This window comes from Manis javanica, chromosome 2, assembly GCF_040802235.1.
Source record: "Manis javanica isolate MJ-LG chromosome 2, MJ_LKY, whole genome shotgun sequence".
In the NCBI taxonomy this organism is placed as follows: domain Eukaryota; kingdom Metazoa; phylum Chordata; class Mammalia; order Pholidota; family Manidae; genus Manis; species Manis javanica.
The window spans coordinates 33216100-33243657 of record NC_133157.1 but is presented as its reverse complement, the minus strand read 5'-3'; the positions used below and the strand labels follow the sequence as shown (position 1 = coordinate 33243657).

At 34.7% G+C, this 27558-nt stretch overlaps 1 protein-coding gene across 1 annotated transcript in view; it reads left to right on the top strand.

Annotated features, from left to right (window-relative positions):
* Positions 1-27558, top strand: part of DCAF10 (DDB1 and CUL4 associated factor 10) — a 75741-nt gene that overhangs the window by 7905 nt on the left and 40278 nt on the right. The window contains exons 2-3 of the mRNA XM_036996595.2: positions 1473-1586; positions 22911-23108. Coding sequence (XP_036852490.2) covers positions 1473-1586; positions 22911-23108 — 312 coding nt within the window. The remainder of the gene's footprint in view (positions 1-1472; positions 1587-22910; positions 23109-27558) is intronic.

Genomic DNA, 27558 nt, shown 5'->3' with positions numbered 1-27558 from the left:
GCATTTCAAGCCAATGAGAAAAGTACAGGCTTTGATATTGAGAAAAATTATACCCATTTTAGAGTTGCAAATCATGACATGTACAAACATAGGTTGTACTATATTAAAACAATGACTGTCAGTTTTACAGATCTTTTATTTACATGTTTAAGGTTAAGCCTTTCCTGGAATCACTGATTCATTGACTTTTATGCACAAAAAAAGTTCATTCTTTGACTCTTCTAACAAAAATAAATGGCTGTTTATATATCTTCTAATATTACAGTTATTAACTTGAATATTTTTACTTATGATCAACCAGCACAAAAATCCTTCAGATATTATTAAAATTTCGAAGTCTAGATATTTCAAAAACAGATTTATCCACACTTCAGAGGACAATTTCATGATTACTAAATATGGAAAAGATTTCAATTTAGTAGATTTTTTTCCCTCTCCCTCTTTATCTAAAATGTTTGTTCTGAATAGCAGTTTGGCTATTTAAAATTCTGTCTTATGCACTTTCACCTTAAGTATACAAAATGCTATTTGTTATTGGAACTTTAAATCGGGAAGACCTGCAGTTTCAAAGACTCCAGGTTTCATTTGCTAGACACGAATCTGCAAGACGAGTGCTCACAGAAAACTAAAACTTAATCAAAACAAAGAAAAGACAATAGATTTTCAGAAATCAAAATGGGACTTGTAAAAGGCTTTAAAAAATATAACTTTGTAATAGGGATGGGCTGAAACAAGAGATGATACTACAAAATCATAGAAGAAAAGATAAAATTTTGACTATACCTGGTTTGATAGGATATATGCCAGACCTTTTTCAGAGCATTTTAATAGATACTGATAAATAAATATATAATTTTGTTGTGTATGATTTTTTTTCCCGAACTTGCCTCATCTATGTACATTTTTCTGCAATCAGATTTTCTCATTTAAAAATATATTTTGGAATTCTTTGATATTCATATGAAGCTATCCCTTTCTTTGTAAATGTTGCACCATATTGCAAACTATTATGTACAATGGATGGCTTATATAGTCAATCATTCCTTTTTTTCATACATGTTTAGGTTACTTTGAATTTCTCCTTACAGTGATGCATATCTTCATATATACTTCTTTGTATTTATAAATCTAGATTATAGATTATTTATGATACATATTATGATAGATATGATTATTTATCTAGATTAAATTCCCAGAAAAAAATCTCTTGAGTCAGAAGGAATGCACATTTAAACTTTCAGTAGATACTGGTACTCTTCAAGCATAAGCAGTATTAGTTTACACTCCACCATAATGTATGAGGGTACCATTTCCTGTACTGCCAGCAGAGGAGTGTCAGTCTTTTAAATATTTGCTACTAAGATGGGAAAAATGAAGGTATTCATATAGCTTGTGTGCTTATAAATAAATGAGCATCAATAACCAGAGTAGGCTAAAAAACTAAACAAGAGAAATGTGTCATTTGCTTTCAGGTCAGTGCTGACAGTTGCTTGTGAACAAACTGAAGTTCTGCTTTTTGACCCTATATCTTCAAAGCACATAAAAACACTTTCTGAAGCTCATGAAGACTGTGTAAATAATATCAGGTTAGTATTACAATAAAAAGGTAAAAAATATTCTGTTATGGGAATTAGTGGAAATTTGTAATGCCTTGTCCATCAGTGTAGGTGATACACGTTTGTGAATTGTGAATCTTACCCCTTGTGAAACTTCATTCTTTAATTACAAAATTTACTGTTAACCATTTTGGATTGGAATCTTTCTGAAATGCATCTTTCACTGGCATATGATTTTACATTTTTTCTTCGTATATCAGGGCCATCTTGTGAACCTCAGCCATGTATTATGATAGTCCTGTAATGCCTTTGGGCAACAATCTCTGCAGAATTATGGTAGTCCCATTGCTTAGCCTCTCTCACTGCCGTCACCTCCAAATCAGACTATTGTGGGGAGAAAACACATGCACAGAGAACTTCTTTATAGCATTGTTGGAGGTTTCTTAAATTCTCAATACTGTGGGAAGTAAGTAACAGTTGAACAGCTTGCTGGATTAATATACAGTCATTTAAATGATGGTCACAGAGACTACACATCAACATGGATAAATGTTTGGGATGATAGAGGTTGAAATTTTAAAAATATATAAATTGTCTAAATATAATATGCAGAAGAAAAATTTAAATAATTTAAAATGCAAATAGTGGATGAGTTGAAATGGATTATGAGTAATTCTTATTTTCTAAACTTAATGAGATTATATTATTTTCATAATGATTACTTTTAGTATTCAAAAAAAAATGTGGAAATACTTCTAATCAAGGTGGCATACTGAATTTTGATGTATCCTGTATGCTCCAATCCAAACACATAGAACAATACAATAAATAGCACAAAAAATATAGCCAGGCTCTGAAACCACATAAACATCTTTGTGGGCCAGAAATGGAACACAGGCACAAAGCTCTCATGAGGTTGAAACCACAAGCTCACTGCATTTTCAGTCTGGCACTGACATGTAGTGGTAGATTCCTCCTGTAAGGAATCAAAAGTGCTAAAGTTCTTCATGGAAGCAGGAACTACAGCCAGAGTTACTGCATGAAGCCAGAGGTTTGTTTGGAATGTCTGTCCCATTTGTGAAAGGCTGAAAAAAGGAAAAAGCTATTGACTACCTAGGGTTATGGATTTTAGCTGATAGTAACACAGCCTCAGTAGGAACTGAAAGAAGCCATTGCTTAGTCAGTGGTTGAACATACGTGATAACTCCGGTATCATCATGGAGACCTTAATGTCATTATAAGGCTTACTTGCATATTAGGAGTCCGAAAATCCAAGTGGGGGCAACCACAAAACCATTAATATGGGAAAAGAGAAAAAAAATAAAAAACCTTTCTTATTCAAAATGAGCCTATAACCAAAATTCTGAAACTCATGAAGACATCTAATATTAATATAATAAAATCAGTAACTAGAACAGGTGTTTTCTCTGGATAAAATTAATTTTATGGAGTAGTCCAACAAAGACTTTATTTTTAAAAATATTTATTTTTTTTTGACTAGGTAATACATGCACGTGGTACAAAATTCAAAGGTACAAAAGGGTAAACAGTGAAAAGTAAGTCTATCTCCCACCTCTGTCCCCTAGCCACCCAGTTCCCCTCCCCAGAGGCAACCACTATTACCAATTTCTTGCTACCCTTTTTGAGATAGTTTATGCATGTACAAGCATATACATATACATATACCTACACTTTTATATAAATGGTAGCATTCTACACATATTGTATACCTTGGCTTTTCCACTTAACATATTTAGAGATCATTACATATTAGTACTTCTGGAATTATCTTATTCTTTTTAACAGCTGCATGGTATTCCATTGATTGGAAAAGACTTTAAAGCATTTTTAGGATGCACAAGAATAAAGGATACTTTTCATTTAGAGAGAGCTCAAAATTATGAAACAAAAGAGAAGCAGCAAGAACAGATTAATGTGGGAAAGAACCAATGAAAACTCTTGGAAATTAAAATTGTAGTTGGTATATAAAAAGCTCAATAGATGGATGAATTTTATACTTTACACCATTGATGAAAGAATTTAATGGGTTGGAAAATAGTACTAAAAAATTCACCCAGAACACAGAAAAAATATAAAAATATGTAAGAGTCGTTAAAAGACATAGAGAATTAATTGAGAGATCTCAACGTGTGTGTGTGTGTGTGTGTATAAAATAAGAATCACAGAAAAAGATGCAATGATTGGTCAAGAAGTAATTTTTGAAGATGTAAGACAAACGCTGAGATTTTTTAGCATTGAAGAAGACCCTGAATCCTTGAATCAGAAGTAAATTCTAGGATGTCAGGTAGGTTGAAGATAAATCTGCATCTAGACAGATTATGGTAAAAACTCCAGAATATCAAAGATAAAATTTTAAAAGCCACCAAAGTTAGAAGTCAGATTATCTACAGAGGTATAATAATTAAACTATTCAGAAAGTTTCTCATTAGCAGCAGATGATACTAAGAGATGCGGGCCTTAACATGTTATACCTTTCCACTGAACAAAACTCCTCCGTACATATTTCAATACCATATCATATCCAGGAAAACTTATTTCAGAATGAAAAATTTTAGGTGAAATAATAAATGCTATTAAATATTAATAGAAATATGATAATTTAGGGGTTTTTTGGGGGGTACATTGAACACAAAGCTAAAAATCTAGCACTATCCAACAGAATTGTAAATCTAGCCACATATGTAATTTAAAATTTTCTGGTCATCACATTAAAAAAATTGTAAAATTAACTTCTAGCAATATATATTATTTACCCCAGTATGTGTAAAATATTATCATTCAAACATGTAATCAATATAAAAAACATTGAGATATTCCACTTTTTTTCATGCTATATCTTCAAAATCCAGTGTGTATATACACTGTGGCCATGTATCAAGGACTCGGAAGCCACTTGTAGCTAATGGCTATCAAAATTGAACAGTGTAGTTGAAGATAGTAACAACAAATAGGTTATATGTATGGAGGAGTTTTGTTCAGTGGAAAGGTATAACATATTAAGGTCCACATCATGTTCAGGAGGAAGATAAAAATATAAAGAAATTTTAGACTTCTTTTAAACAGTGAATAGTTAAATACATACAATGAAAAAAAATAAGCCATAACTAAAATAGTAGAAATACAGTGTGTAGGTTTCAAACCAGCAGATGGGATGGGAAAAAGAATATTGAAAACTTGTTAAGTTCAGTAGAAGGTAGAAAAGCTTTAAAGAGTAAACAATAAAAAAGCAAAGGAAAAGGATGATAAATAGAAAATAAGAAATAGCTCCAAATACATGAGTAGTGCACAGTAATAATAAGTGGGTTGATCTTCTTGATTAAAAGACACAGAAACAGCAATTTGAATAAAAAACAAAACATCTGTATACTCTATAGAGATACCAAAATAAAACTGCCCAGAAATGGGAGAACTGATGTAGATTACCATTACTGAACAGATGGAAGATCAAAGACTTTTAACTAGAGAGAAGTGCAACAGTACATATTAATAAATGGAAAAATCTACCAAGAAGATAGAACAATCATGAAGTTGTATGCCACTTGAACTATACAAAGCAAAAACAGAATGATAAAAAATGAACAAGTCTATAATCATAGTGAGAGATTTTAATACAACTTACATCCAAAACCGGTAAATCAAATTGGTAGAAATTAGGCTATAAAAGATTTTAAAATACTGAACAACCATTCTTCTAAAATTAGAAATGCTGGATAAAATTTTTTAAATATATATTTTAAAAGTAATAGTTGGGCTGAGAAGAAAGAAAAGACTCATAGGAATAAAAAATGAAGTGGAAGCAGGAGTGAAAAGAAGTATAAACAGGTAAACAAACAAACAAAAAGAAGTAAACAGGTGGCTTTTACCCTGGAGGCACCTGCCAAATGCTGGTGACCTTGAGCTACTCCACATGACAGGTATGTGGAGTAAAGGACAGGAGAGTTAATTCTATACTCAGTTTAAGGTGAGGAATCTAGTAGAAAACTCTGCAAAGGACTACACTTACAGCATAAAGCTGCTCTAGAAATAAATCACCTTGTTCATCTAGACTGTGGAACTGGGTAGAGGGGTGTCAGAAAAATCTCTGTGAATTTCTAACCACAGGCCCATCTTCATGAATGTGTGGGGCCCAAATTCACAGTATCATATAGTTCAAAACCACCCAGCCAGTTATTTTAAATTGGATCCAGGATGGTAGTGCTGCCAGGTACCTGCAAAAAAACAAATGCAAATCTTCTCTGTAGGCAAAGTCAATTCTTCCCAAGTTAGTGCAGTTCCCATCAATTCAGTGCAGTTGTAATCAAAATACCAACAGTGTTGTGTTCTTAATTGATTTTAAAGTTGATACTGAACAATAGAGTGCCAAGAATATCTGAGACAATTCTGAAGAAGACTAAGTCGGTAGGAGTACTCCTCTCTCCAGTTATCAGTTTTTGAACAAGGATAGATTAAGTGATCAGTGGAATAGAGCTTCTAGAAACAGACCTATGTGTATATGAAAATTTCATATGTGATAGTAGGGGCACTATGAATGTGTGGTGGAGAAAATGGGAAAGAGAGAATTTGTCATGTATCACAATAGAAAATAAAATCTCTCTCATGCCAGAACTAAAAATAACTACCAGTTAGATTAAGACCTATTTATGAAAGCAAATCTTTAAAGCTTCAGAATAAATATGGAATATATTAAAGTTCTAAGTATGAGAAGGGATTTCTTAAGACACAAAAAGCATAAACCTTAAAGATAGATAAGCTCAACTGCATTAAAATTTAAGACTTCTTTGTAACCAAAGATATAACAGTATGAGAAGATAAGCTATAGGCTGGTAGAAGAAGATATTTTCAGTGCACATAGCCAAGAAAGGATTATTATACAGGGTATATAAGATAGTCACCCTGGAACAAAACAGAGAGAGAATCACGTAAGAGAAACTAAAGTGAGCAATAAATATGGAAAGATTTTTATAGCTTACTAGTTATCATGGAAAAGCAGATTTTTTAAAAAATTAAAAAACGCCAACTCTTATCAAAGATGTTGAGAAATAGAAACTCTTAGATATTTATTGATGAAGTATAATTGGTAAAATTATTTTGAGCAATTTACTAATATCTGGCAAAATTGAAGATCAGTTTTTTTAAAAAAATCAAAGCATGTGTGAACAAGGAGATGTATAAGAAGGATCATTATAGCATTGTTAGTAATAGGAGTTGGAAACAAATTTCCATCAAGAGGAAGATAAATGCTGGTATAATCACAATGGAATACTATACATCAGTTAAAATGAACTAGAAACATCAGCATCTAAGATACATCTCAGAAATTAATACTTGAGCCAGAAAAGCAAACTGTAGAATGAGCTGTACAGTGTGATACCATTTATATAAAGGTTGAAAATATATAAACATAATATGCTTGATGAGGGAATGTATTTGTCTGTTTGTTCTCTGCTCTATTCCCAGCACCTACAATTGTGCCTAGTACACAGTGGGTGCTCATTAAATATTTACAGAATAAATTGAATGTAAAACAAAACTATAAATTGTTTATAGGTACATACTTACAAATTTATGGTATTAAGAACTTGCATGGGGAATGACAAACAATAAATTTTGGATAGTGGTTCCCTCTGGAGAGGGAGGGAGGGAAATGTGATTCGGGAGGGATATACAAGGTACTTAAATTGTGTACTATTCAAAAAAAATCTGAAAGATAATGAAAATGTTAAAATTTGATATAGCTGGGTGGTGGGTTTCACAGGTATTTGTTATTTTCTTCATAATTTTTCCTATGTTTCTCATTTAAAAATTTTTAATTTCTTACCTCAAAAGGAAAAAAGGTATTGAGCTGTTTGGCCCTACTCAATGACCTCTGACTAATCTGCTGTTAGAATCTGTGTTCTTTATCAATGTCAGCTCTTATTTGCTGCTATCATTGTGCCTCCCCTGGTACGCCATTACCTATAAATTTGAATTTGCTTCTTATCTGTTGGTTAGAAAAACAGATTTTGAACCTCTTCAGGAAGTCCATGTCGCTTAAAGAGTTTTGAGTGAGGATTTCACAGATTCTCTGGCATGAGCTTAAGTGTGCATTATGTATTAATAATACTAACTACCATTTTTTGAGTGTTGACTGTGTACCAAACTTTTTGTGCAGCCCTTTTCATACATTATATTGTTTAATTCTCACAGTATCCCTATGTAAGACAGATATTCTACCCATTATGGTAGAGCTGGAATTCATAATCAGTTCCTTTAGATCACTTTACTACTGTTCAGAGATGTGGGCATGCATTTCTTTGTTTGGTTCTAGATGGCATTTTGCACTCAGTAATTTCTTCTAGTATGTTTCTATGTTTTGAGGTCTGCTTACCTTATAAAATAAAAATATTGACAGTTGGTGGATAGTATTTTCTATTGTTTCATAGTTAGGGAAAGTATGTAATTTAAATTCTGAAGCCAATTATATAGGCTTACTTCTCATTCACACACAAGTCAGGACTCTGTAATTTAAAAGTCCATTTAATAACAAAGCCTCCCCACCCCATTATAAGGTTACGGGTAACTGAGGTTATCATAAGAATATTTACTTAGTGTTGTGGCAGTTTAAAAAATCAGTAACCATTTAAATATTCTAGAATTTATGTTTCCCTCCCACTGTCTTTGTTGGTCTTTTCCTGATTTTTGTATTTCAAGCAATATAATATAAATTCAGTGTTTATTACTGGAAACATGAAATTTCTTATCTTGCAAAGGATTTTGCAAAACCCTCAGAGTGATTTTAGAGAACCGGTAAAGTACCTATAAGATCATTGGCAAATGAAGATCTGATAGAGTTAGACTAGTTATCAGTTAGAGAAAGGAAAATCACAAAAATAATGACATGATAGACACTTCAAAGAATTATGTGAAAATCTCACAGGACTAAGGAAAGGCCCTAGGGAAAATTGATAAAGCTCTTCAACATTATACAGAAATGACACTCTTTTAGGAAAAAATTCAAATATGAAATAAGAATGTCATATTCTGCTGTCATAATTTCATTGGAAAGATCATACAGAAAACCCCAAACATTTAATTTATTCTTGTTCTAATGATTTTCATATAGTTAAATAAATGTAAAAAGGTTTATTTTCTTCATTTTTAGTTTTAAGATAGAAACTCAGCAATACTTTTGCCTCTACAATGAAATGTGGTACCTGTTTTAAGAAAATTCTTTCAATTGCTGTTACATGCCTTTACCAATTTTCCTCTGATAATGAAGACTTCAATTTATCCAGATGTCAGTTTATCCAGAGCTGTCATAGTCATTTGGGGTTTGATGGGGACATGTATGGAGATTCTTTAATTTAGAAACACATAGGTTTCAATGTGCGTGAAGAAGTATTTCCTGTTTATTAGGGACTGTGGAGTTAAAAAACCTTAGTTATTAACTTACTAGGCTACACTGAGTATTACTTTGAGAAGACTGGACCAGATGTCCAAGGACTTGTCTGACACTTTACGTTCTCTGAGTCTGCTTACTTTGGGATAAGAATTGTTGTAGATGCTTTAATTGGTCTCCTAGTCTACATTCTTAATTTTATTTAATTTATCTACTCTCTTTACCCATGATTCTCCAGTACAAAAATACTTAACAGGTAATATTTTGAGGCAAAAATAAGAAAACCAGATTCAAAGTATTAAATTTTTCATTAATGTAAACTTATTCAGTTCAAAATTATTTGCTTTTGTTCCAAGATTATACATTATTTCTACATTACTGGTATTAAAATATCCTTTCATGCAACAAAGGTAATTTTTTCAGTGACTTTATTGACAAAAATTTAAAAACTGATCCTCCACTTTATTTTTTATGAAAATATTATTGGAACCTAGCTATCTCAGAGGTCCTTCTGAAACTCTTGTTTAATTGTGTCACTCTCTTGCTTAAAACCCTCCAGGGTTGACTACTGTAACCTACAGCAGATAATCCCACTGGGGTTATGATTCCATATGTGCATTTAGTATTTTCTGTACACTAAATAAAATACCTTAGTTTTTTCCCCTAAATTGTTCAAATGTATGAAGATGATCTTCTGATGATAATTTAACAGTTTGACTTTCTAAGTAGCCTTTTGTCACTGTATTTTTAAAAATCATATAGCCTGTTAGATGTAGAAGTCATTGAAACATTACTTTAAAAACCTCTGTAGTAAAGGTGCAGTACAAGAGAAAAGAAGTACAAGAGAAAAAATGGATTGGACAATAAAATGATTAAAATTTCAAATAGGAAGAAAACAAACCACATTGAAAGAGAAATGCATGTGGAAAATATATTCAACATACTGTATTTGAAAAATGGAGGTATACTATCCTTACTATAAAGAGAATTTATAACTCAATAATAAGAATACTGCAATAGTCAGCAAGGAACATGAATAGCAATTCACAAAATAGATTTAATCTACCATTTAATATGGAAAAAGTTCAAGCTTATTAAAAATAAAGGTTTCACATTACAGGCCAGAACGGAGTGGCATGATATATTTAATGCAATGAAGCAGAAGGGCCTTGAACCAAGAATACTCTACCTGGCAAGGCTATCATTTAAATTTGAAGGAGGGATTAAACAATTTTCAGATAAGCAAAAGCTGAGAGAATTTAACTCCCACAAACTGCTTCTACAGTGCATTTTGGAGGGACTCCTATAGATGGAAGTATTTCTGAGGCTAAATAGATGTCATCCAAGGGATAGACAAAGAGTACAGAATATAATTCATAACATACAAAGAATGGAGGAGGAAGAAAGGAGGAGGGAAAAAAAAGAAACATTAGGTTGTGTTTGTAATAGCATACTAAGTGAGTTAAATTAGAATGTTAGCTAGTAAGGAAATTACCCTTGAATCTTTGGTAACCATGAATCTAAAGCCTCCAATGGCAGTAAGTACATACCTATCGATAATCACCCTAAATGTAAATGGTCTAAATGCACCAATCAAAAGACAGAGTTACTGAATGGATAAAAAAATAAGACCCATCTATATGCTGCCTACAAGAGACTCACTTCAAACCCAAAGGCATACACAGACTGAAAGTAAAGGGATGGAAAAAGATATTTCATGCAACTAATAGGGAGAAAAAAGCAGGAGTTGCAGTACTTGTATCAGACAAAATAGACTTCAAAACAAAGAAAGTAACAAGAGACAAAGAAGGATATTGCATAATGATAAAAGGGTGAGTCCAACAAGAGGATATAACTATTATAAATATGCACCCAACACAGGATGACCTACATATGTGAAACAAATACTAACAATTAAAGGGGGAAATAGAATGCAATGCATTCATTATAGGGGACTTCAACACACCTCAAAGGACAGATCAAACAAACAGAAAAGAAGTAAACAGACAGAGGCACTGAACAAGATGTTAGATGGACCTAATGGACATCTACAGAACACTCCATCCAAAAGCAACAGGATACACATTCTTCTCAAGTACACATGGAACATTTTCAAGAACAGATCATATACTAGGCCACAAAAAGAACCTCACTAAATTAAAAAATACTGAAATTGTATCAACCAGCTTCTCAGATCAAAAAGGTATGAAACTAGAAATAATTTACACAAGAAAAATGAAAAAGCCCACAAACACATGGAAGCTTAATAACATGCTTCTAAATAATCAGTGGATCAAGGACAATAAAAACAGAGATCAAGCAATATATGGAGAAAAATAAAAACAATAATTCAACAACACAAAATCTGTGGGATGCAGTGAAGGCCATGCTAAGAGGAAAATATATTGCAGTACAGGCCTACCTCAGGAAAGAAGAATAATCCCAAATGAACAGTCTAAACTCACAATTAGTGAAACCAGAAAAGAAAGAACAAATGAGGCCTAAAGTCAGTAAAAGGAGGGCGATAACAAAGATTCAAGCAGAAATAAATAAAATTGAGAAGAATAAAACAATAGAATCAATGAAAGCAGGAGCTGGTACTTTGAGAAAATAAACAAAATAGATAAACCCATAGCCAGACTTATCAAGAGAAAAAGAGAGTCTACACACATAAACAGAATCAGAAATGAGAAAGAAAAAATCACTACGGACACCACAGAAATACAAAGAATTATAAGAGAATACTATGGAAAATTCTATGGTAACTGGATAACCTAGAAGAAATGGAGAACTTTCTAGAAAAATACAACCTTCCAAGGCTGACCCAGGAATAAATAGAAAATCTGAATAGACCAATTAACAGCAAAGAAATTGAATTGGTAATCAAAAAACTACCTAAGAACAAAACACCTGAACCAGATGGTTTCATAACTGAATTTTATCAAACATTTAGTGAAGACCTAATACCCATCCTCCTTAAAGTTTTCCAAAGAGTAGAAGAGGAGGGAATACTCCCGAACTCATTCTACGAGGGCAACATCACTCTAATACCAAAACGAGGCAAAGACACCACAAGAAAAGAAAATTACAGACCAATATCCCTGATGAACATAGTGCAAAAATACTCAACAAAATATAAGCAAACTGAATTAAAAAATGCATCAAAAATATCATCCATCATGATAAAGTGGGATTCATCCCGGGGATGCAAGGATGGCACAACATTCGAAAATCCATCAACATCATCCACTACATCAACAAAAAGAAGGACAAATGCCACATGATCATCTCCATATATTCTGAAAAAGCATTTGACAAAATTCAACATCCATTCATGATAAAAACTCTCAACAAAATGGGTATAGAGGGCAAGTACCTCAACATAATAAAGGCCATATATAACAAACCCACAGCCAACATCATACTTAACAGCGAGAAGCTGAAAGCCTTTCCTGTAAGATCGGGAACAAGACAAGGATGCCCACTCTCCCACTTTTATTCAACATAGTTCTGGAGGACCTAGCCATGGCAATCAGACAACGCAAAGAAATAAAAGGCATCCAGATTGGCAAGGAAGAAGGCAAACTGTCTGTGTTTGCAGATGATGATATTGTACATAAAAAACCCTAAAGAATCCACTCCAAAACTACTATGTCTAATATCTGAATTCAGCAAAGTTGCAGGATACAAAATTAATACACAGAAATCTGTGGCATTCCTATACACTAACAATGAACTAGCAGAAAGAGTAATAAGAAAAACAATTCCATTCACAATTGCATCAAAAACAATAAAATACCTAGGAATAAACCTAACCAAGGATATGAAAGACCTATACCCTGAAAACTACAAGACACTCTTAAGAGAAATTAAAGAGAATACTAATTAAATGGAAATTCATCCCATGCTCTTGGCTAGGAAAAATTAATATTGTCAAAATGGCCATCCTGCCTAAAGCAATCTACAGATTCAATGCAATCCCTATCAAAATACCAACAGCATTCTTCAGTAAACTAGAGCAAATAGTTCTAAAATTCATAAGGAATGACAAAAGACCCCAAATAGCCAAAGCAATCCTAAGAAGGAAGAATAAAGCATGGGGAATTATGCTCCCCAACTTCAAGCTCTATTACAAAGCCACAGTAATCAAGACAATTTGGTACTGGCACAAGAACAGACACATAGACCAGTGGAACAGAACAGAGAGCCCATATATAAACCCAAGCATATATGGCCAGTTAATATACGATAAAGGAGCTATGGATATAAAATGCAGAATTGACAGCCTCTTCAACAGCTGGTGTTGGCAAAACTGGACAGCTACATGTAAAAGAATGAAACTGAATTATTATGTAACCTCATACATAAAAGTAAATTCAAAATGGATCAAAGACCTGAATGTAAGTCATGAAACCATAAAACTCTTAGAAAAAAACATAGGCAAAAATCTCTTGGACATAAACATGAGTGACTTCTTCATGAATATATCTCCCTGGGCAAGGGAAACAAAAACAATAATGAACAAGTGGGACTATATCAAACTGAAAAGCTTCTGTACAGTAAGGGACACCCAGTACAACCAAAAGACATCCTACAGTATGGGAGAATAAAAAATGACATATCCAATTAAAGGATTGACATCCAAAATATATAAAGAGCTCACGCACCTCAACAAACAAAAAGCAAATAATCCAATAAAAAATGGGCACAGGATCTGAATAGACACTTCTCCAAAGAAGAAATTCAGATGGCCAACAGGCACATGAAATGATGCTCTACATCGCTAATCATCAGAGAAATGCAAATTAAACCCACAATGAGATATCAGCTCACACCTGTTAGGATGGCCACCATCCAAGTGACAAACAACAACAAATGTTGGCGAGGATGTAGAGAAAGGACAACCTTCCTACACTGCTGGTGGGAATGTACATTAGTTTAACCATTGTGGAAAGCAGTATGGAGGTTCCTCAATAAACTAAAAACAGAAATACCATTTGACCCAGGAATTCTACGCCCAGGATCTTGCCCTAAGAATGCAGCCGCCCAGTTTCAAAAAGACATATGCACCCCTATGTTTATTGCAGCACTATTCACAATAGCCAAGAAATGGAAGCAACCTAAGTGTCCATTAGTAGATGAATGGATAAAGATGTATATATACACAATGGAATATTATTCAGCCATCAAAAGAAAACAAATCCTATCATTTGCAACAACATGGATGGAGCTAGAGGGTATTATGGTCAGTGAAATAAGCCAGGCAGAGAAAGACAAGCATCAAATGATTTCACTCATCTGTGGAGTATAAGAACAAAGTGAACACTGAAGGAACAAAAAAGCAGCAGACTCACAGAACCTAAGAATGGACTAACAGTTACCAAAGGGAAAGGGACTGGGGAGGATGGGTGGGAAGGGAGGGATAAGGGGGGGAAAGGGGCATTACAACTATCACACATAATGTAGCAGGGGTGGGGGGGACACGGGAAAGGTAGTATATACAGAGAAGATAAATAATGATTCTATAACATCTTACTACCCTGATGGAAAGTGACTCTATTGGGGTATTTTGGGGGGGCTTGATAATAGGGGGTGTCTAGTAACCATAATATTGTTCAAGTAATTGTACATTAACAATACCAAAAACAAAAAAATGAAATGAAAGTTTCAACTAAAAAAAAGATGATGCTTTTTTCATAGCCCTTAGCAGAATTAAAAAATATCTCTACAGCAAAAGTTTAGAGAAATGGACAATCTCCTAAATGCTGGTGTAACTACATGTTGGTATGTTCTTTTGAGCACTGTTTGGCTATATGTATCAAAAGCTTTACTTTAAAAAAATTTTTTTTCTTTAATAAGGTATTATTGTTATACACTCTTATGAAGGTTTCACATGAAAAAACAATGTGGTTATTACATTCACCCATATTATTGAGCAACCCCCCATCCATACCACGTTGAAGTCACTGTCCATCAGTGTAGTATACAGAGAGTCACTATTTGCCTTCTCTGTGCTACACTGTCTTCCCCATGATCCCCCCCAACACCTGTGTGCCAACCATAATACCCCTCAATCCCCTTCTCCCTCTCTCCCAACCCACCCTCACACACCCCTCCCCTTTGGTAACTCCTAGTCCATTCTTAGAGTTTGTGAGTCTGTTGCTGTTTTGTTCCTTCAGTGTTCCTTCATTGCTATACTCCACAAATGAGGGAGATCATTTGGTACTTGTCTTTCTCTGCCTGGCCTATTTCACTGAGCATAATATCCTCCAGCTCCTTCCATATTGTTGCAAATGGTAGGATTTGTTTCTTTCTTATCGCTGAATAGTATTCCATTGTATATATGTACCACTTCTTCTTTGTCCATTCACCTACAGATGGACACTTAGGTTGCTTCCATATCTTGGCTATCATAAATAGTGCTGCAGTAAACATTGGGGTGCATACGTCGTTTTGAATCTGAGAAATTATATTCTTTGGGTAAATTCCTAGGAGTGGAATTCCTGGGTCAAATGATATTTCTATTTTTTTTTTTCTTAACAAACCTCCATATTGCTTTCCACAATGGTTGAACTAGCTTACATTCCTACCAGCAGTGTAGGAGGGTTCCCCTTTCTCTGCATCCTCACCAGCATTTGTTATTCTTAGTCTTTTCAAAACTGGCCATCCTAACTGGTGTGAGGTGATATCTCACTGTGGTTTTTATTTGCATTTCCCTGATAATTAGTGATGTGGATCCTCTTTTCATGTGCCTGTTGGCCATCTGAATTTCTTCTTTGGAGAATTGTCTGTTCATATTCTCAACCCATTTTATAATCGGGTTATTTGCTTTTTGGGTGTTGAGGCATGTGAGTTCTTTATATATTTTGGATGTTAACCCCTTGTCGGATATGTCATTTACAAATATATTCTCCCATACTACAGGACACCTTTTTGTTCTGTTGATTGTGTCCTTTGCTGTACAGAAGCTTTTTAGTTTGATGTAGTCCCATGTGTTCATTTTTGCTTTTGTTTCCCTTGCTCAAGGAAATGCATCAGGAAAAAGTTGCTCATGTTTATATTCAGAGGATTTTTGTCTATGTTGTCCTCTAAGAGTTTTATGGTTTCATGACTTACGTTCAGCACTTTTATCCATTTTGAGTTTACTTTTGTAAATGGGAAGAGACAATAATACAGTTTCATTCTCTTGACTGTACCTGTCCAGTTTTGCCAGCACCAGTTGTTGAAGAGGCTGTCATTTCCCCACTGTACGTCCATGGCTCCTTTATTGTATATAAATTGACCATATATGCTTGGGTTTATAGCTAGACTCTCCAGTCTGTTCCATTGGTCTATGGGTCTGTTCTTGTACCAGTAACAAATTGTCTTGATTTCTGTGGCTTTGTAGTAGAGCTTGGGGAGCATAATCCACCCACCTTTATTCTTCCTTCTCAGGATTGCGTTGGCTATTTGGGGTCTTTTGTCATTCCATATGAATTTAGAGGTATTTGCTCTAGTATATTGAAGAATGCTGTTGGTATTTTGATAGGGATTGCATTGAATTTGTAGATTGCTTTAGGCAGGATGGCCATTTGACAATATTCATTCTTCCCATCTATGAGCACGGGATATGTTTCCATTTATTGGTATCTCCTTTAATTTCTCTCAGGAGTGTCTTGTAGTTTTCAGAGTATAGGTCTTTCACATCCTTGGTTGGGTTTATTCCTAGGTATTTTATTGTTTTTGATGCAATTGTGAATGGAATTGTTTTTTTTATTTCTCTTTCTGCTAGTTCATTGTTAGTGTATAGGAATGCCACAGATTTCTATGTATTAATTTTGTATCCTGCAACTTTGCTGAATTCAGATATTAGACATAGTAGTTTTGGAGTGGATTCCTTAGGGTTTTTTATGTACAATATCTTGTCATCTGCAGACAGTGACAGTTTAACTTTTTCCTTACCAATCTGGATGCCCTTTATTTCTTTGTGTTGTCTAATCGCTGTGGTGAGGACCTCCAGAACTATGTTGAATACAAGTGGAGAGAGTGGGCATCTTTGTCTTGTTCTCGATCTTAAAGGAAAGTCTTTTAGCTTCTCGCTGTGATGTTGGCTGTGGGTTTGTTATATATGGCCTTTATTATGTTGAGGTACTTGCCCTCTATACCCATTTTGTTGAGAGTTTTTATCATGAATGGATGTTGAATTTTGTCGAATGCTTTTCCGGCACTTATAAAGATGTTCATGTGGTTTTTGTCCTTCTTTTTGTTGATGTGGTGGATAGTGTTGATAGATTTTCTAATATTGTACCATCCTTGCACCCTTGAATAAATCCTGCTTGATCATGATGGATGATATGATGTATTTTTAATTCAGTTTGCTAGTATTTTGTTGAGTATTTTTGCATCTATGTTCATCAGGGATATTGGACTGTAATTTTCTTTTTCATGATGTCTTTGCCTGGTTTTGTATTAGACTGCTGCTGGTCTCAGAAAGAGTTTGGAAGTATTCCGTGCCCTTCTACTTTTAAGGAAAACTTTAAGGTGTATGGGTATTAGGTCTTCACTAAATGTTTCATAAAATTCAGCGGTGAAGCCATCTGGTCTAGATGTTTTGTTTTTAGGTAGGTTTTTGATTACCAATTCAATTTTGATGCTGTTAATTGGTCTGTTCAGATTTTCTGTTTCTTCCTGGTTCAGCCTTTAGAAGGTTGTATTTTTCTAGGAAGTTGTCCATCTCTTCTAGGTTATCCAATTTGTTCGCATGTAATTCTTCATAGTATTCTCTCATAATTCTTTGCATTTCTGTGGTGTCCATAGTGATTTTTCCTTTCTCATTTCTGATTCTGTTTATGTGTGTAGACTCCCTTTTTTTCTTGATAAGTCTGGCTAAGGGTTTATCTATTTTGTTTATTTTCTTGAAGATCCAGCTCCTGCCTTCATTGATTCTTTCTATTATTTTATTCCTCTCAATTTTATTTCTTTCTACTCTAATCTTTATTATGTCCCTCCTTCTGACTTAGGGCCTCATTTGTTCTTCTTTTTCTAGTTTCATTAATTGTGAGTTTAGATTGTTCATTTGGGATTGTTCTTCTTTCCTGAGGTAGGCCTGTATTGCAATATACTTCCTTTTTTAGCTCAGCCTTCACTGCGTCCCACACATTTTGTGAGGTTGAATTTTTGTTGCCATTTGTCTCCATATATTGCTTGATCTCTGTTTTTATTTGATCATTGACCCATTGGTTATTTAGGAGCATGTTGTGAAGCCTCCATGTGTTTGTGGGATTTTTCATTTTCTTTGCATAATTTATTGCTAGTTTCATACCTTTGTGTTCTGAGAAACTGGTTGGTCGAATTTCAATATTTTTGAATTTACCGATGGTCTTTTTGTGGCCTAATATATGATCAATTCTTGAAAATGTTCCCTGTGCACTTGAGAAGATTGTGTATCCTGCTGTTACTGGGTGTAGAGTTCTGTAGATGTCTGTTAGGTCCATGTTCTAATGTGTTGTTCCATGCCTCTGTCTCCTTACTTATTTTCTGTCTGATTGCTCTGTCCTTTGGAATGAGTGGTGTATTGAATTCTCCTAGAATGAATGTATTACATTCTATTTCCCCTTTTAATTCTTTAGAATTTTTTTCACATATGTAGGTGCTCCTGTGTTGGATGCATAGATAATTATCATGGTTAAGTCTTCTTGTTGGATTGACCCCTTTATCATTGTATAATGTCCTTCTTTGTCTCTTGTGACTTCCTTGTTTTGAAGACTGTTTTGTCTGATACAGGTACTGCAACTCCTGCTTTTTTCTCTCTATTAGTTGCATGAAATTTTTTTTTTCCATCCCTTCACTTTAGTCTGTGTATGTCTTTGGGTTTGAAGTAAGTCTCTTGTACGCAGAATATAGATGGGTCTTGTTTTTTTACTCATTCAGTGATTCTGTGTCTTTTGATTGGTGCATTCAGACCATTGGCATTTAGGGTGATTATCAATAGGTATGTACTTATTTCCATTGCAGGCTTTAGATTCGTGGTTACCAAAGGTTCAAGGGTAACTTCCTCACTATCTAAGACTTTAACTTAACTCACTTAGTATGCTATTACAAACACAACCTACAGGTTCTTTTTTTCTTTTTTCCTCCTTTTTCTTCCTCCTGCATTCTTTACATATTAGGTATCATATTCTGTACTCTTTCTCTACCCCTTGACTGACTTTGGGGGAGGTTTTAATTTTGCATTTGCTTAGTAATTAACTGCTATACTTTCTTTACTCTGGTGTTATTACCTCTGGTGACAGCTGTTAAGCTTTAGGAACACTCCCATCTATAGCCGTCTCCCCAAAATACACTGTAGAGGTGGTTTCTGTGAGGTAAATTCTCTGAGCTTTTGCTTATCTAAAAATTGTGTAATCCTCCTTCAAATTTAAATGATAATCTTGTCGGATAAAGTAATCTTGGTTTGAGGCCCTTCTGCTTCATTGTGTTAAAGATATCATGTCACTCTCTTCTGGCCTGTAAGTTTTCTGCTGAGAAGTCTCATGATAGCCTTACGGGTTTTTCTTTGTATGTGATCTTCATTCTCTCTCTGTCTGCTTTTTAAAGTCTGTCCTTATCCTTGATGCTTGCCATTTTAATTAATATATGTCTTGGTGTTGTCTTCCTTGGGTCCTTTTTGTTGGGAGATCTGTGTACCTTCATGGCCTTAGAAACTATCTCCTTCCCCAGACTGGGGAAGTTTTAACAATTACCTCCTCAAAAACACTTTCTATCCCTTTTTCTCTCTCTTCTTCTTCTGGTACCCCTATAAAACAAATATTGTTCTGTTTGGGTTAGTCACACAGTTCTTTAAATATTCTTTCATTCCTACAGATCCTTTTTTGTCTCTATGTCTCAGCCTCTTTGTATTCTTCTTCTCTCATTTCTATTTCATTTATTGTCTCCTCCACTTAATCTGATCTGCTTTTAAAACCCTCCATTGTGTTCCTTAATGATTGGATCTCCATCCTAAATTCCTCCCTGAGTTCTTGAATATTTTTATGTATCTCTCTGAGAATGTTTTTGATTTTTATTTTGAAATCTCTTTCAGGAAGATTGATGAGTTCAGTTTTACTCCGTCCTCTTCCTGTGGTTTGTGGGATTTTGGTTTGAACCAGGTTCCCCTGACATTTCATATTTGTGTGTGGCGCCCTCTAGTGCCCAGAAGCTCTAGTCTCTGGAGCTGTTCAACCCCTGGAGTGATGTTGGGGGTCGCAGGAGAGCAGTGCTGTTTCCTTGGGGGTGGAAAGAGCTGTTTCCTGATTTCCGTTTGCTGTGCCTGTTTCTACTGCCAGAACCAGTGGGCCTAACACACAGGTGTAAGCCACTCTGCTTTGCATTTGTTGCTGCTGTTAGCGGTGCTGTCCTGACACTAGGGAAGGGGTTGCCAGTTTGCAACCCAGGTGTGGGCTGGAAGGCACATCAGGCTGCATATCATGGTGGCAGGTCTTTGAGCTGCATAGTCAGCTAGGGGGATGGAGTTCCTGACGATTGTGAAATATCCCAACCTGCTGTGCAGAGTGCACCTGGACAATTTTGTCAGGCCTTACCTTGTTAGCAGACCTCTCAGTGTTAGTAAGTCCCTCAGACCGCCCACCCAGAGCAGCCGGATATGGATCTGTTTTCCACAAGCAGCTGGAATCTCAGTCTCTCCAGGTATTCTGCCTGTCTTAGCTTTCCAACCCCACTAATCACCAGAGTACTGTGCAATGTTGGTTCGTGCTCCCAGAGCAGATCTCCAGAGCTAGGTGTAGAGCAATCATAGGCCTCCACTCCCTCCTCACTCATTTCTCTTCCTCCCACCAGTTAGTTGGGGTTGGGGAATGGCTTGGGTCATGGCGTATCACGGCTTTGGTACGTTACCCTGTTCTGTGAGGCCTGTTCTTTTCTCCAAGTGTATGCAGTCTGGCACAGCCTTTTTTCCTGTTGCTCTTTCAGGATTAATTGTATTCATTATATTTTCATATTATATGTGATTTTAGGAGGAGGCCTCTGTCTCATTTCTCACACTGCCATCTTTTATCTTGTCAAGTACAAAAGCCTTACATTTTAAAAAATCTTTTTATTTAGCAATACATTTTTCTGGGAATGTACTTAGACAAAAGTAGGGATGTCATTAATATTCATTAAGGTGTTCATCATAGTGTTTTTTAATAGTAAAAAATTGGAAGCAATTTAAATCCAACAGTCACATACTAAGTTTAAAAAAGGAACAAGATTACAGTTCATTCATACAGTAAATGCTATTCAGTCATTAAGAATGATTTTGTCAATAAATCTTTAATGACATTGTAAAATATGACATATTAGGCTTTAAATACAGGAATTAGGCTAAATATAAATAACTGGTTATTTTTTGTGGTGGTTTTTTTTTCCATTTTAGAAATATTTTCAATGCACATGTATTTACAATTAAGAAAGAGTTACTGGAAGTCACTATAGAATAAGTCCATGATATATTTTTGTATTTCTACTTTTCACACCCAGCACTCCTGACTGCTGTTGCCTCTCAGAGTACAGCATCCCCTTACATGCCTCTGTACCTTTGCTTAACCCCTGGCCACTTACTGCTCGTCTCTTAAAGTCAGTTCAAATGACACTACCTTGAAGTCTTTCTTAACCACTGTCTTTGCTTTGCTTATTCCACACAACTGTTTTGTATAATTATGAGTTTATAATGTGTTCTCCACTAGGCAATGAATTTCTATCTCATGTGTTCATTTAATATTTGTGAGTGCTTATTATGTGCCTGGCACTGTGTGTGTTGGGTATTGCTAATCTAACCATGAATTATGTACCTGCCTTCAAGGAGTTTATAGCCTTGTAAAGTTATTTCTTACAGTGTAATGCTGTAACTTAGCTGTTACAATAAAAATATAGAGTGCTTGGGGTATTAGAAAATTGGTAAACCTACCCCAGGCTGATAGAGAGGGAAGCCTTCCTGGAGGGAATGATAGTTGAATGTGAAAAAGAGAGCAAGTGTTAGCCAAGACAAGGAGTTGGGGAGAAGGTGGCTGCAGGTAGCAGTAACGTCTATACAAAGGCCAGGAATTTTTAAAGTGCGTTAAGTTTCAGGAAGGTCATTATAATGTTTGAGGATATTGATGTTGATTCTGATAGAAATAATTATATATAACTTTATCTTTGAAGAAGCTGCAGAATCCATTTCTTCTTCAAGAGATTAGGAAGTTACATATAAGCATGTGTTAGAGAAAGCATCTGAATACTGAATTAGGCAGAAATTCAACTGTGATTAATAGGTTTGTTATTTTTTAAATGTTTGTGTAAAATATTTTCTCACTAAGATTGAGAAATTAGTGCCAAATAATTAAAAGTCTGAATTATAGAGTATTTTAATTGTTTATTTTGTAATCTTGACTGGCCCTAGTAAAATATTGCTAAGTAAGATTATTGGGGTAGTGTCTTTAATTTACAGATAAAATGTATGGCATTTTAATAGCAATTTTTGTTTGTAAATTTAATCTAAATAGGAACAGACTTTATTTGTAATAAACATTTCTCACAATTTTGAACCCTTTACATGTAACATGTCTCCCTTATCAATCAAGTTTTCAAAATCTCCTGCTGCCTATTCAATTGTCTCATACCATTTGTGTTTCCTATATAGATTATAAAATTCTTCTTTCTCTCTAGCACTGTCCTCCAAACACCCACTCTATTTCCAGGTCCAAATAAAAGTCAATAAGGAAAATGGATAAAATTGCAATGTGACCTTCATTAAATCATAATATATCATAGTATACTTCTCTGTAATTATGTGAATTATATTTACTATTTATTGTATATCAGAATTTACTGGGTTTATACAGTTTGTAATCCTTTTTTGTTTGTTCTCTTGATTAGAGAGACTTGAATATAGAGACTGTTTCTCACTGTTTTCTTTAATAAGAGATTACATAAACCAGTTTTTCTTTTCTGCTTTGTAGATTTCTTGATAACCGGCTGTTTGCTACCTGCTCTGATGACACTACAATAGCACTATGGGATCTGAGAAAATTGAACACCAAAGTATGCACTTTACATGGTCACACTAGCTGGGTGAAGAACATCGAATATGATACTAATACAAGACTCTTAGTAACATCAGGATTTGACGGAAATGTCATTATTTGGGACACCAACAGGTTTGTGAATAGGAGACTATGTTAGGATAATTAACAAAAACAGTTTTTTAAAGATGGTAAACAAATTGAGTGTTCTGTCTTCGCTTTCATATCTCTTTAGGAGAAAGAATCTGGCTTTGGGAAAACAATCAAAAAGTGATTCCATCTTTGGTTACTTGCATTTAGTCATATACTGCAACTAAAAAATTTGGAGAAAATTATATGGGAAGGAAACCAAGTAGTATAGTTAATGATGAAAACTGATTTATAAGATGACTTTTCTGAATTTAAGGAAAAATGTTTTTGTTATTTCTTTTGTGTGGAACTGAAATGTTTTTCATTCTTTGGTACTTCAATTCTAAATCTATTTATTTTGTAATTTTTGCACTTTGTTTTCATGCATTACAAGAGTAGTTTCTCAAGTGGGGTGGTATTGATCCCTATGGGAATGTTTGGAAATAATGTGTGGTGCGTCAGTTTTGTCACTGTGGGAGAACAGGATTTCTATTGGCATTTAGTCAGGTATCTAAATATCCTGCAGAACACAGGACAGATTGCATAGTAGACAAGCTGCCCTCTAAAATGTCAGTAATGCAAAAAAATAAAAAACAAAATAAAATGTCAATAATGCCTCTGTTATGAAATACTTCAATAAAATACCACCTTGTAGAGAAATTGATTATTTAAACAATTAAAAAGTTTGAGAAATAATTAAAACAAATCTGCTAGTAGTGATGGTGAAACGACAATATAGTAATACACAAAGATCATTTCTGAAATACTTTTCTTAAGGTCTCAATAAAAGAGAGGGGATATTCTTAAGAATTTCTAGCTATGCATGTTTGAGCAGAAGATAGAGCTACTGATTATTTTTGTTTCCTTTTTTAAATTAGGGTATATAAAATAAAATGTACAAATCTTAGTGTCACTCTGATTAATTTTAACATGTTTATACACTCATGTAACCATCACCCAGATAAGATATCAAACATTCCAATTTTTTTCCCCTTTAACTTATTTCACCTATTTTCTCCTCCCCCTCCTTTAGGACAACCACCAGTCTCTTTTCTGTGTCTATGAGTCTGTTTATTTGTTTGTTTTGTTTCCTAGATTCCACATATAAATGAAATCATATGGTATTTCTCTTTGACTTCTTTCACTGAGCATAATACCCTCTAATACTATCCATGTTGTCCCTATCCTCTAATACGAAAGATGGCAGGATTTCATTTTTTGTTGTTGTTGTTGCTTCCATATTTTTATTATAAATAATGCTGCAATAAACATAGGAGTGCATGTATCTTTTCAAATTAGTGATTTTGTTTTCTTTGAGTAAATTCCCAGAAGTGGAATTACTGGGTCTAGTGGAATTATGGTATTTCTATTTTAAGGTTTTTGAGAAACTTCCATACTGCTTTCCATAGTGGCTGCACCAATTTACATTCCCAACAACAGTGTAAGGGCGTTTCCTTTTTTACACATCCTTGTGAACACTTGTTATTTCTTGTCTTGATATTAGCCACTCTGATTGGTGTGAGTGACATTTTCTCATTGTGGTTTTGATTTGCATTTTCCTGATAATTAGTGATATTTGAGCATCTTGCCATGTGTATGTTGGCCATCTATATGTCTTCTTTGGAAAATGGCTCTTTGGGTCCTCTGCCCATTTTTTAATTGCATTAGATTTTTTTTTTATGTTGAGATGCATGAGTTCTTTATATATTTTGCATATTAGTCCCTTCTTGGATATATCATTTGCAAATATATTATCCCATTCAGTAGATAGTCTTTTTGTTTTGCTGGTAATTTCCTTTGCTTGTTTGATGTAGTCCTACTTGTTTATTTTTTCTTTTGTTTCTCTAGCCTGGGAGACATCCAGAAAAAATGACTAATGCTGCACATAATGTAGGGGGGGCATGGGGAAGATAGGGTATGTGATGGGGACGTGATAATGAGGGGAATCTAGTAACCACAGTAATGCCCATGTGATTTTATATTAATGATACCAATATAAAAAAAAATGTAGAAAAAAATGACTAATGCTGATGTTCAAGAGTTTGCAGCCTATGTCTTTTAATTTTTTAATTAAGGTATTGATAAACACTCTTATGAAGGTTTCCAATGAAAAAACAATATGGTTACTACATTTACTCATATGATCAAGTCCCCACCCATACTTCATTGTGGTCAGATCCCACAGAGTCACTATTTGCCTTCTCTATGCTACACTGTCTTCTCCATGACCCACACACCATGTGTACTTAACATAATACCCTTTAATCCCCTTCTCCCTCCCCTTTGGTAACCGCTAGTTCCTTCTTGGAGTCTGTGAGTCTTCTGCTGTTTTGTTCCTGCAGTTTTGCTTCATTGTTACACTCCACAAATGAGGAAATCATTTGGTACTTGACTTTCTCCACCTGGTTTATTTCACTGAGCATAATATCCTCCAGACCCATCCATGTTGCAAATGGTAAGATGTGTTTTCTTCTTATGGATGAATAATATTCCATTGTGTGTATGTACCACATCTTCTTTATCCATTCATCTACTGATGGACACTTAGGTTGCTTCCATTTCTTGGCTATTGTAAATAGTGCTGCAATAAACATAGCGGTGCATCTGTCTTTTTGAATCTGAGAACTTGTATTCTTTGGGTAAATTCCAAGAGGTGGAATTCCCAGGTCAAATGGTATTTCTATTTTTATTTTTTTGAGGAACCTCCATATTGCTTTCCACAATGGTTGAACTACCTTACATTCCCACCAGCAGTGGGATCTCACTGATCCCACTTTCTCCACATTCTTGCCAGCATTTGTTGTTCTTAGTCTTTTCAAAACTGGCCATCCTAACTGGTGTGAGGTGATATCTCAGTGTGGTATTAATTTGCATTTCCCTGATGATTACTGTTGTGGAGCATCTTTTCATGTGTCTGTTGGCCACCTGAATTTCTTCTTTGAATTGTCTCTTCAAATCCTCTGCCCATTTTTTAATTGGATTATTTGCTTTTTGTGTGTTGAGGTGTGTGAGCTCTTTATATATTTTGGATGTTAACCCCTTGTTGGATCTGTCATTTACAAATATATTCTCCCATATTTTAGGATGCCTTTTTGTTCTGTTGATGGTGTCCTTTGCTATACAGAGCTTTTTACTTTGATGTACTCCCATTTGTTCATTTTTGCTTTTGTTTCCCTCGCTCTGGATGTGTTCAGAAAGAAGTTGCTCATGTTTATATTCAGGAGATTTTTGCCTATGTTGTACTCTAAGAGTTTTATGGTTTCATAAGTTACATTTAGGTCTTTGATCCATTTTGAGTTTACTTTTGTGTATGGGGTTAGACAATAATCTAGTTTAATTCTCTTGCATGTAGCTGTCCAGTTTTGCTAACACCAGCTGTTGAAGAGGCTGTCATTTCCTCATTGTATGTCCATGGTTCCTTTATTGTATATTAATTGACCATACATGGTTGTGTTTATATCTGGGCTCTCCAGTCTGTTCTGTTGGCCTATTGTTCTGTACTTGTGCCAGTACCAAATTGTCTTGATTACTGTGGCTTTGTAGTAGAGCTTGAAGTTGGAGAGTGTAATACCCCCAGCTTTATTCTTCCTTCTCAGGATTGCTTTGGCTATTGGGGTCTTTTGTGGTCCCATATGAATTTTAGAACTATTTGCTCTAGTTCATTGAAGAATGCTGTTGGTATTTTGATAGGAATTGCATTGAATCTGTAGATTGCTTTAGGCAGGATGGGCATTTTAACAGTATTAATTCTTCCTATCCATGATCATGGGATGTATATCCATTTATTGTTATCTTCTTTAATTTCTCAAATGAGTTTCTTGTAATTTTCAAAGTATAGGTCTTTCACTTCCTTGCTTAGGTTTATTCCTAGATAGTTAATTGTTTTTGATGCAATTGTGAATGGAATTGTTTTTCTGATTTCTCTTTCTGCTAGTTCATTGTTGGTGTGTAGGAATGCAACAGATTTCTGTGTATTAATTTTGTATCCTGCATCTTTGCTGAATTCAGATATTAGATCTAGTAGTTTTGGAGTAGATTCCTTAGGGTTTTTTTTATGTACAATATCATGTCATCTGCACAGACAGTTTAACTTCTTCCTTACCAATCTGGATGCCCTGTATTTCTTTGTGTTGTCTAATTGCTGGGTGAGGACCTCCAGAACTATGTTGTATAAAAGTGGAGAGAGTGGGCATCCTTTTCTTGTTCCCGATCTTAAAGGAAAGTCTTTCAGCTTCTCGCTGTTAAGTATGATGTTGTCTTTGGCTCTGTCATATATGGCCTTTATTATGTTGAGGTACTTGCCCTCTATACCCATTTTGTTGAGAGTTTTTATCATGAATGGATGTTGAATTTTGTCGAATGCTTTTTCGGCACCTGTGGAGATGTTTATGTGGTTTTAGTCCTTCTTTTTGTTGATGTGGTGGGTGATGTTGATGGATTTTCTACGTGTACTATC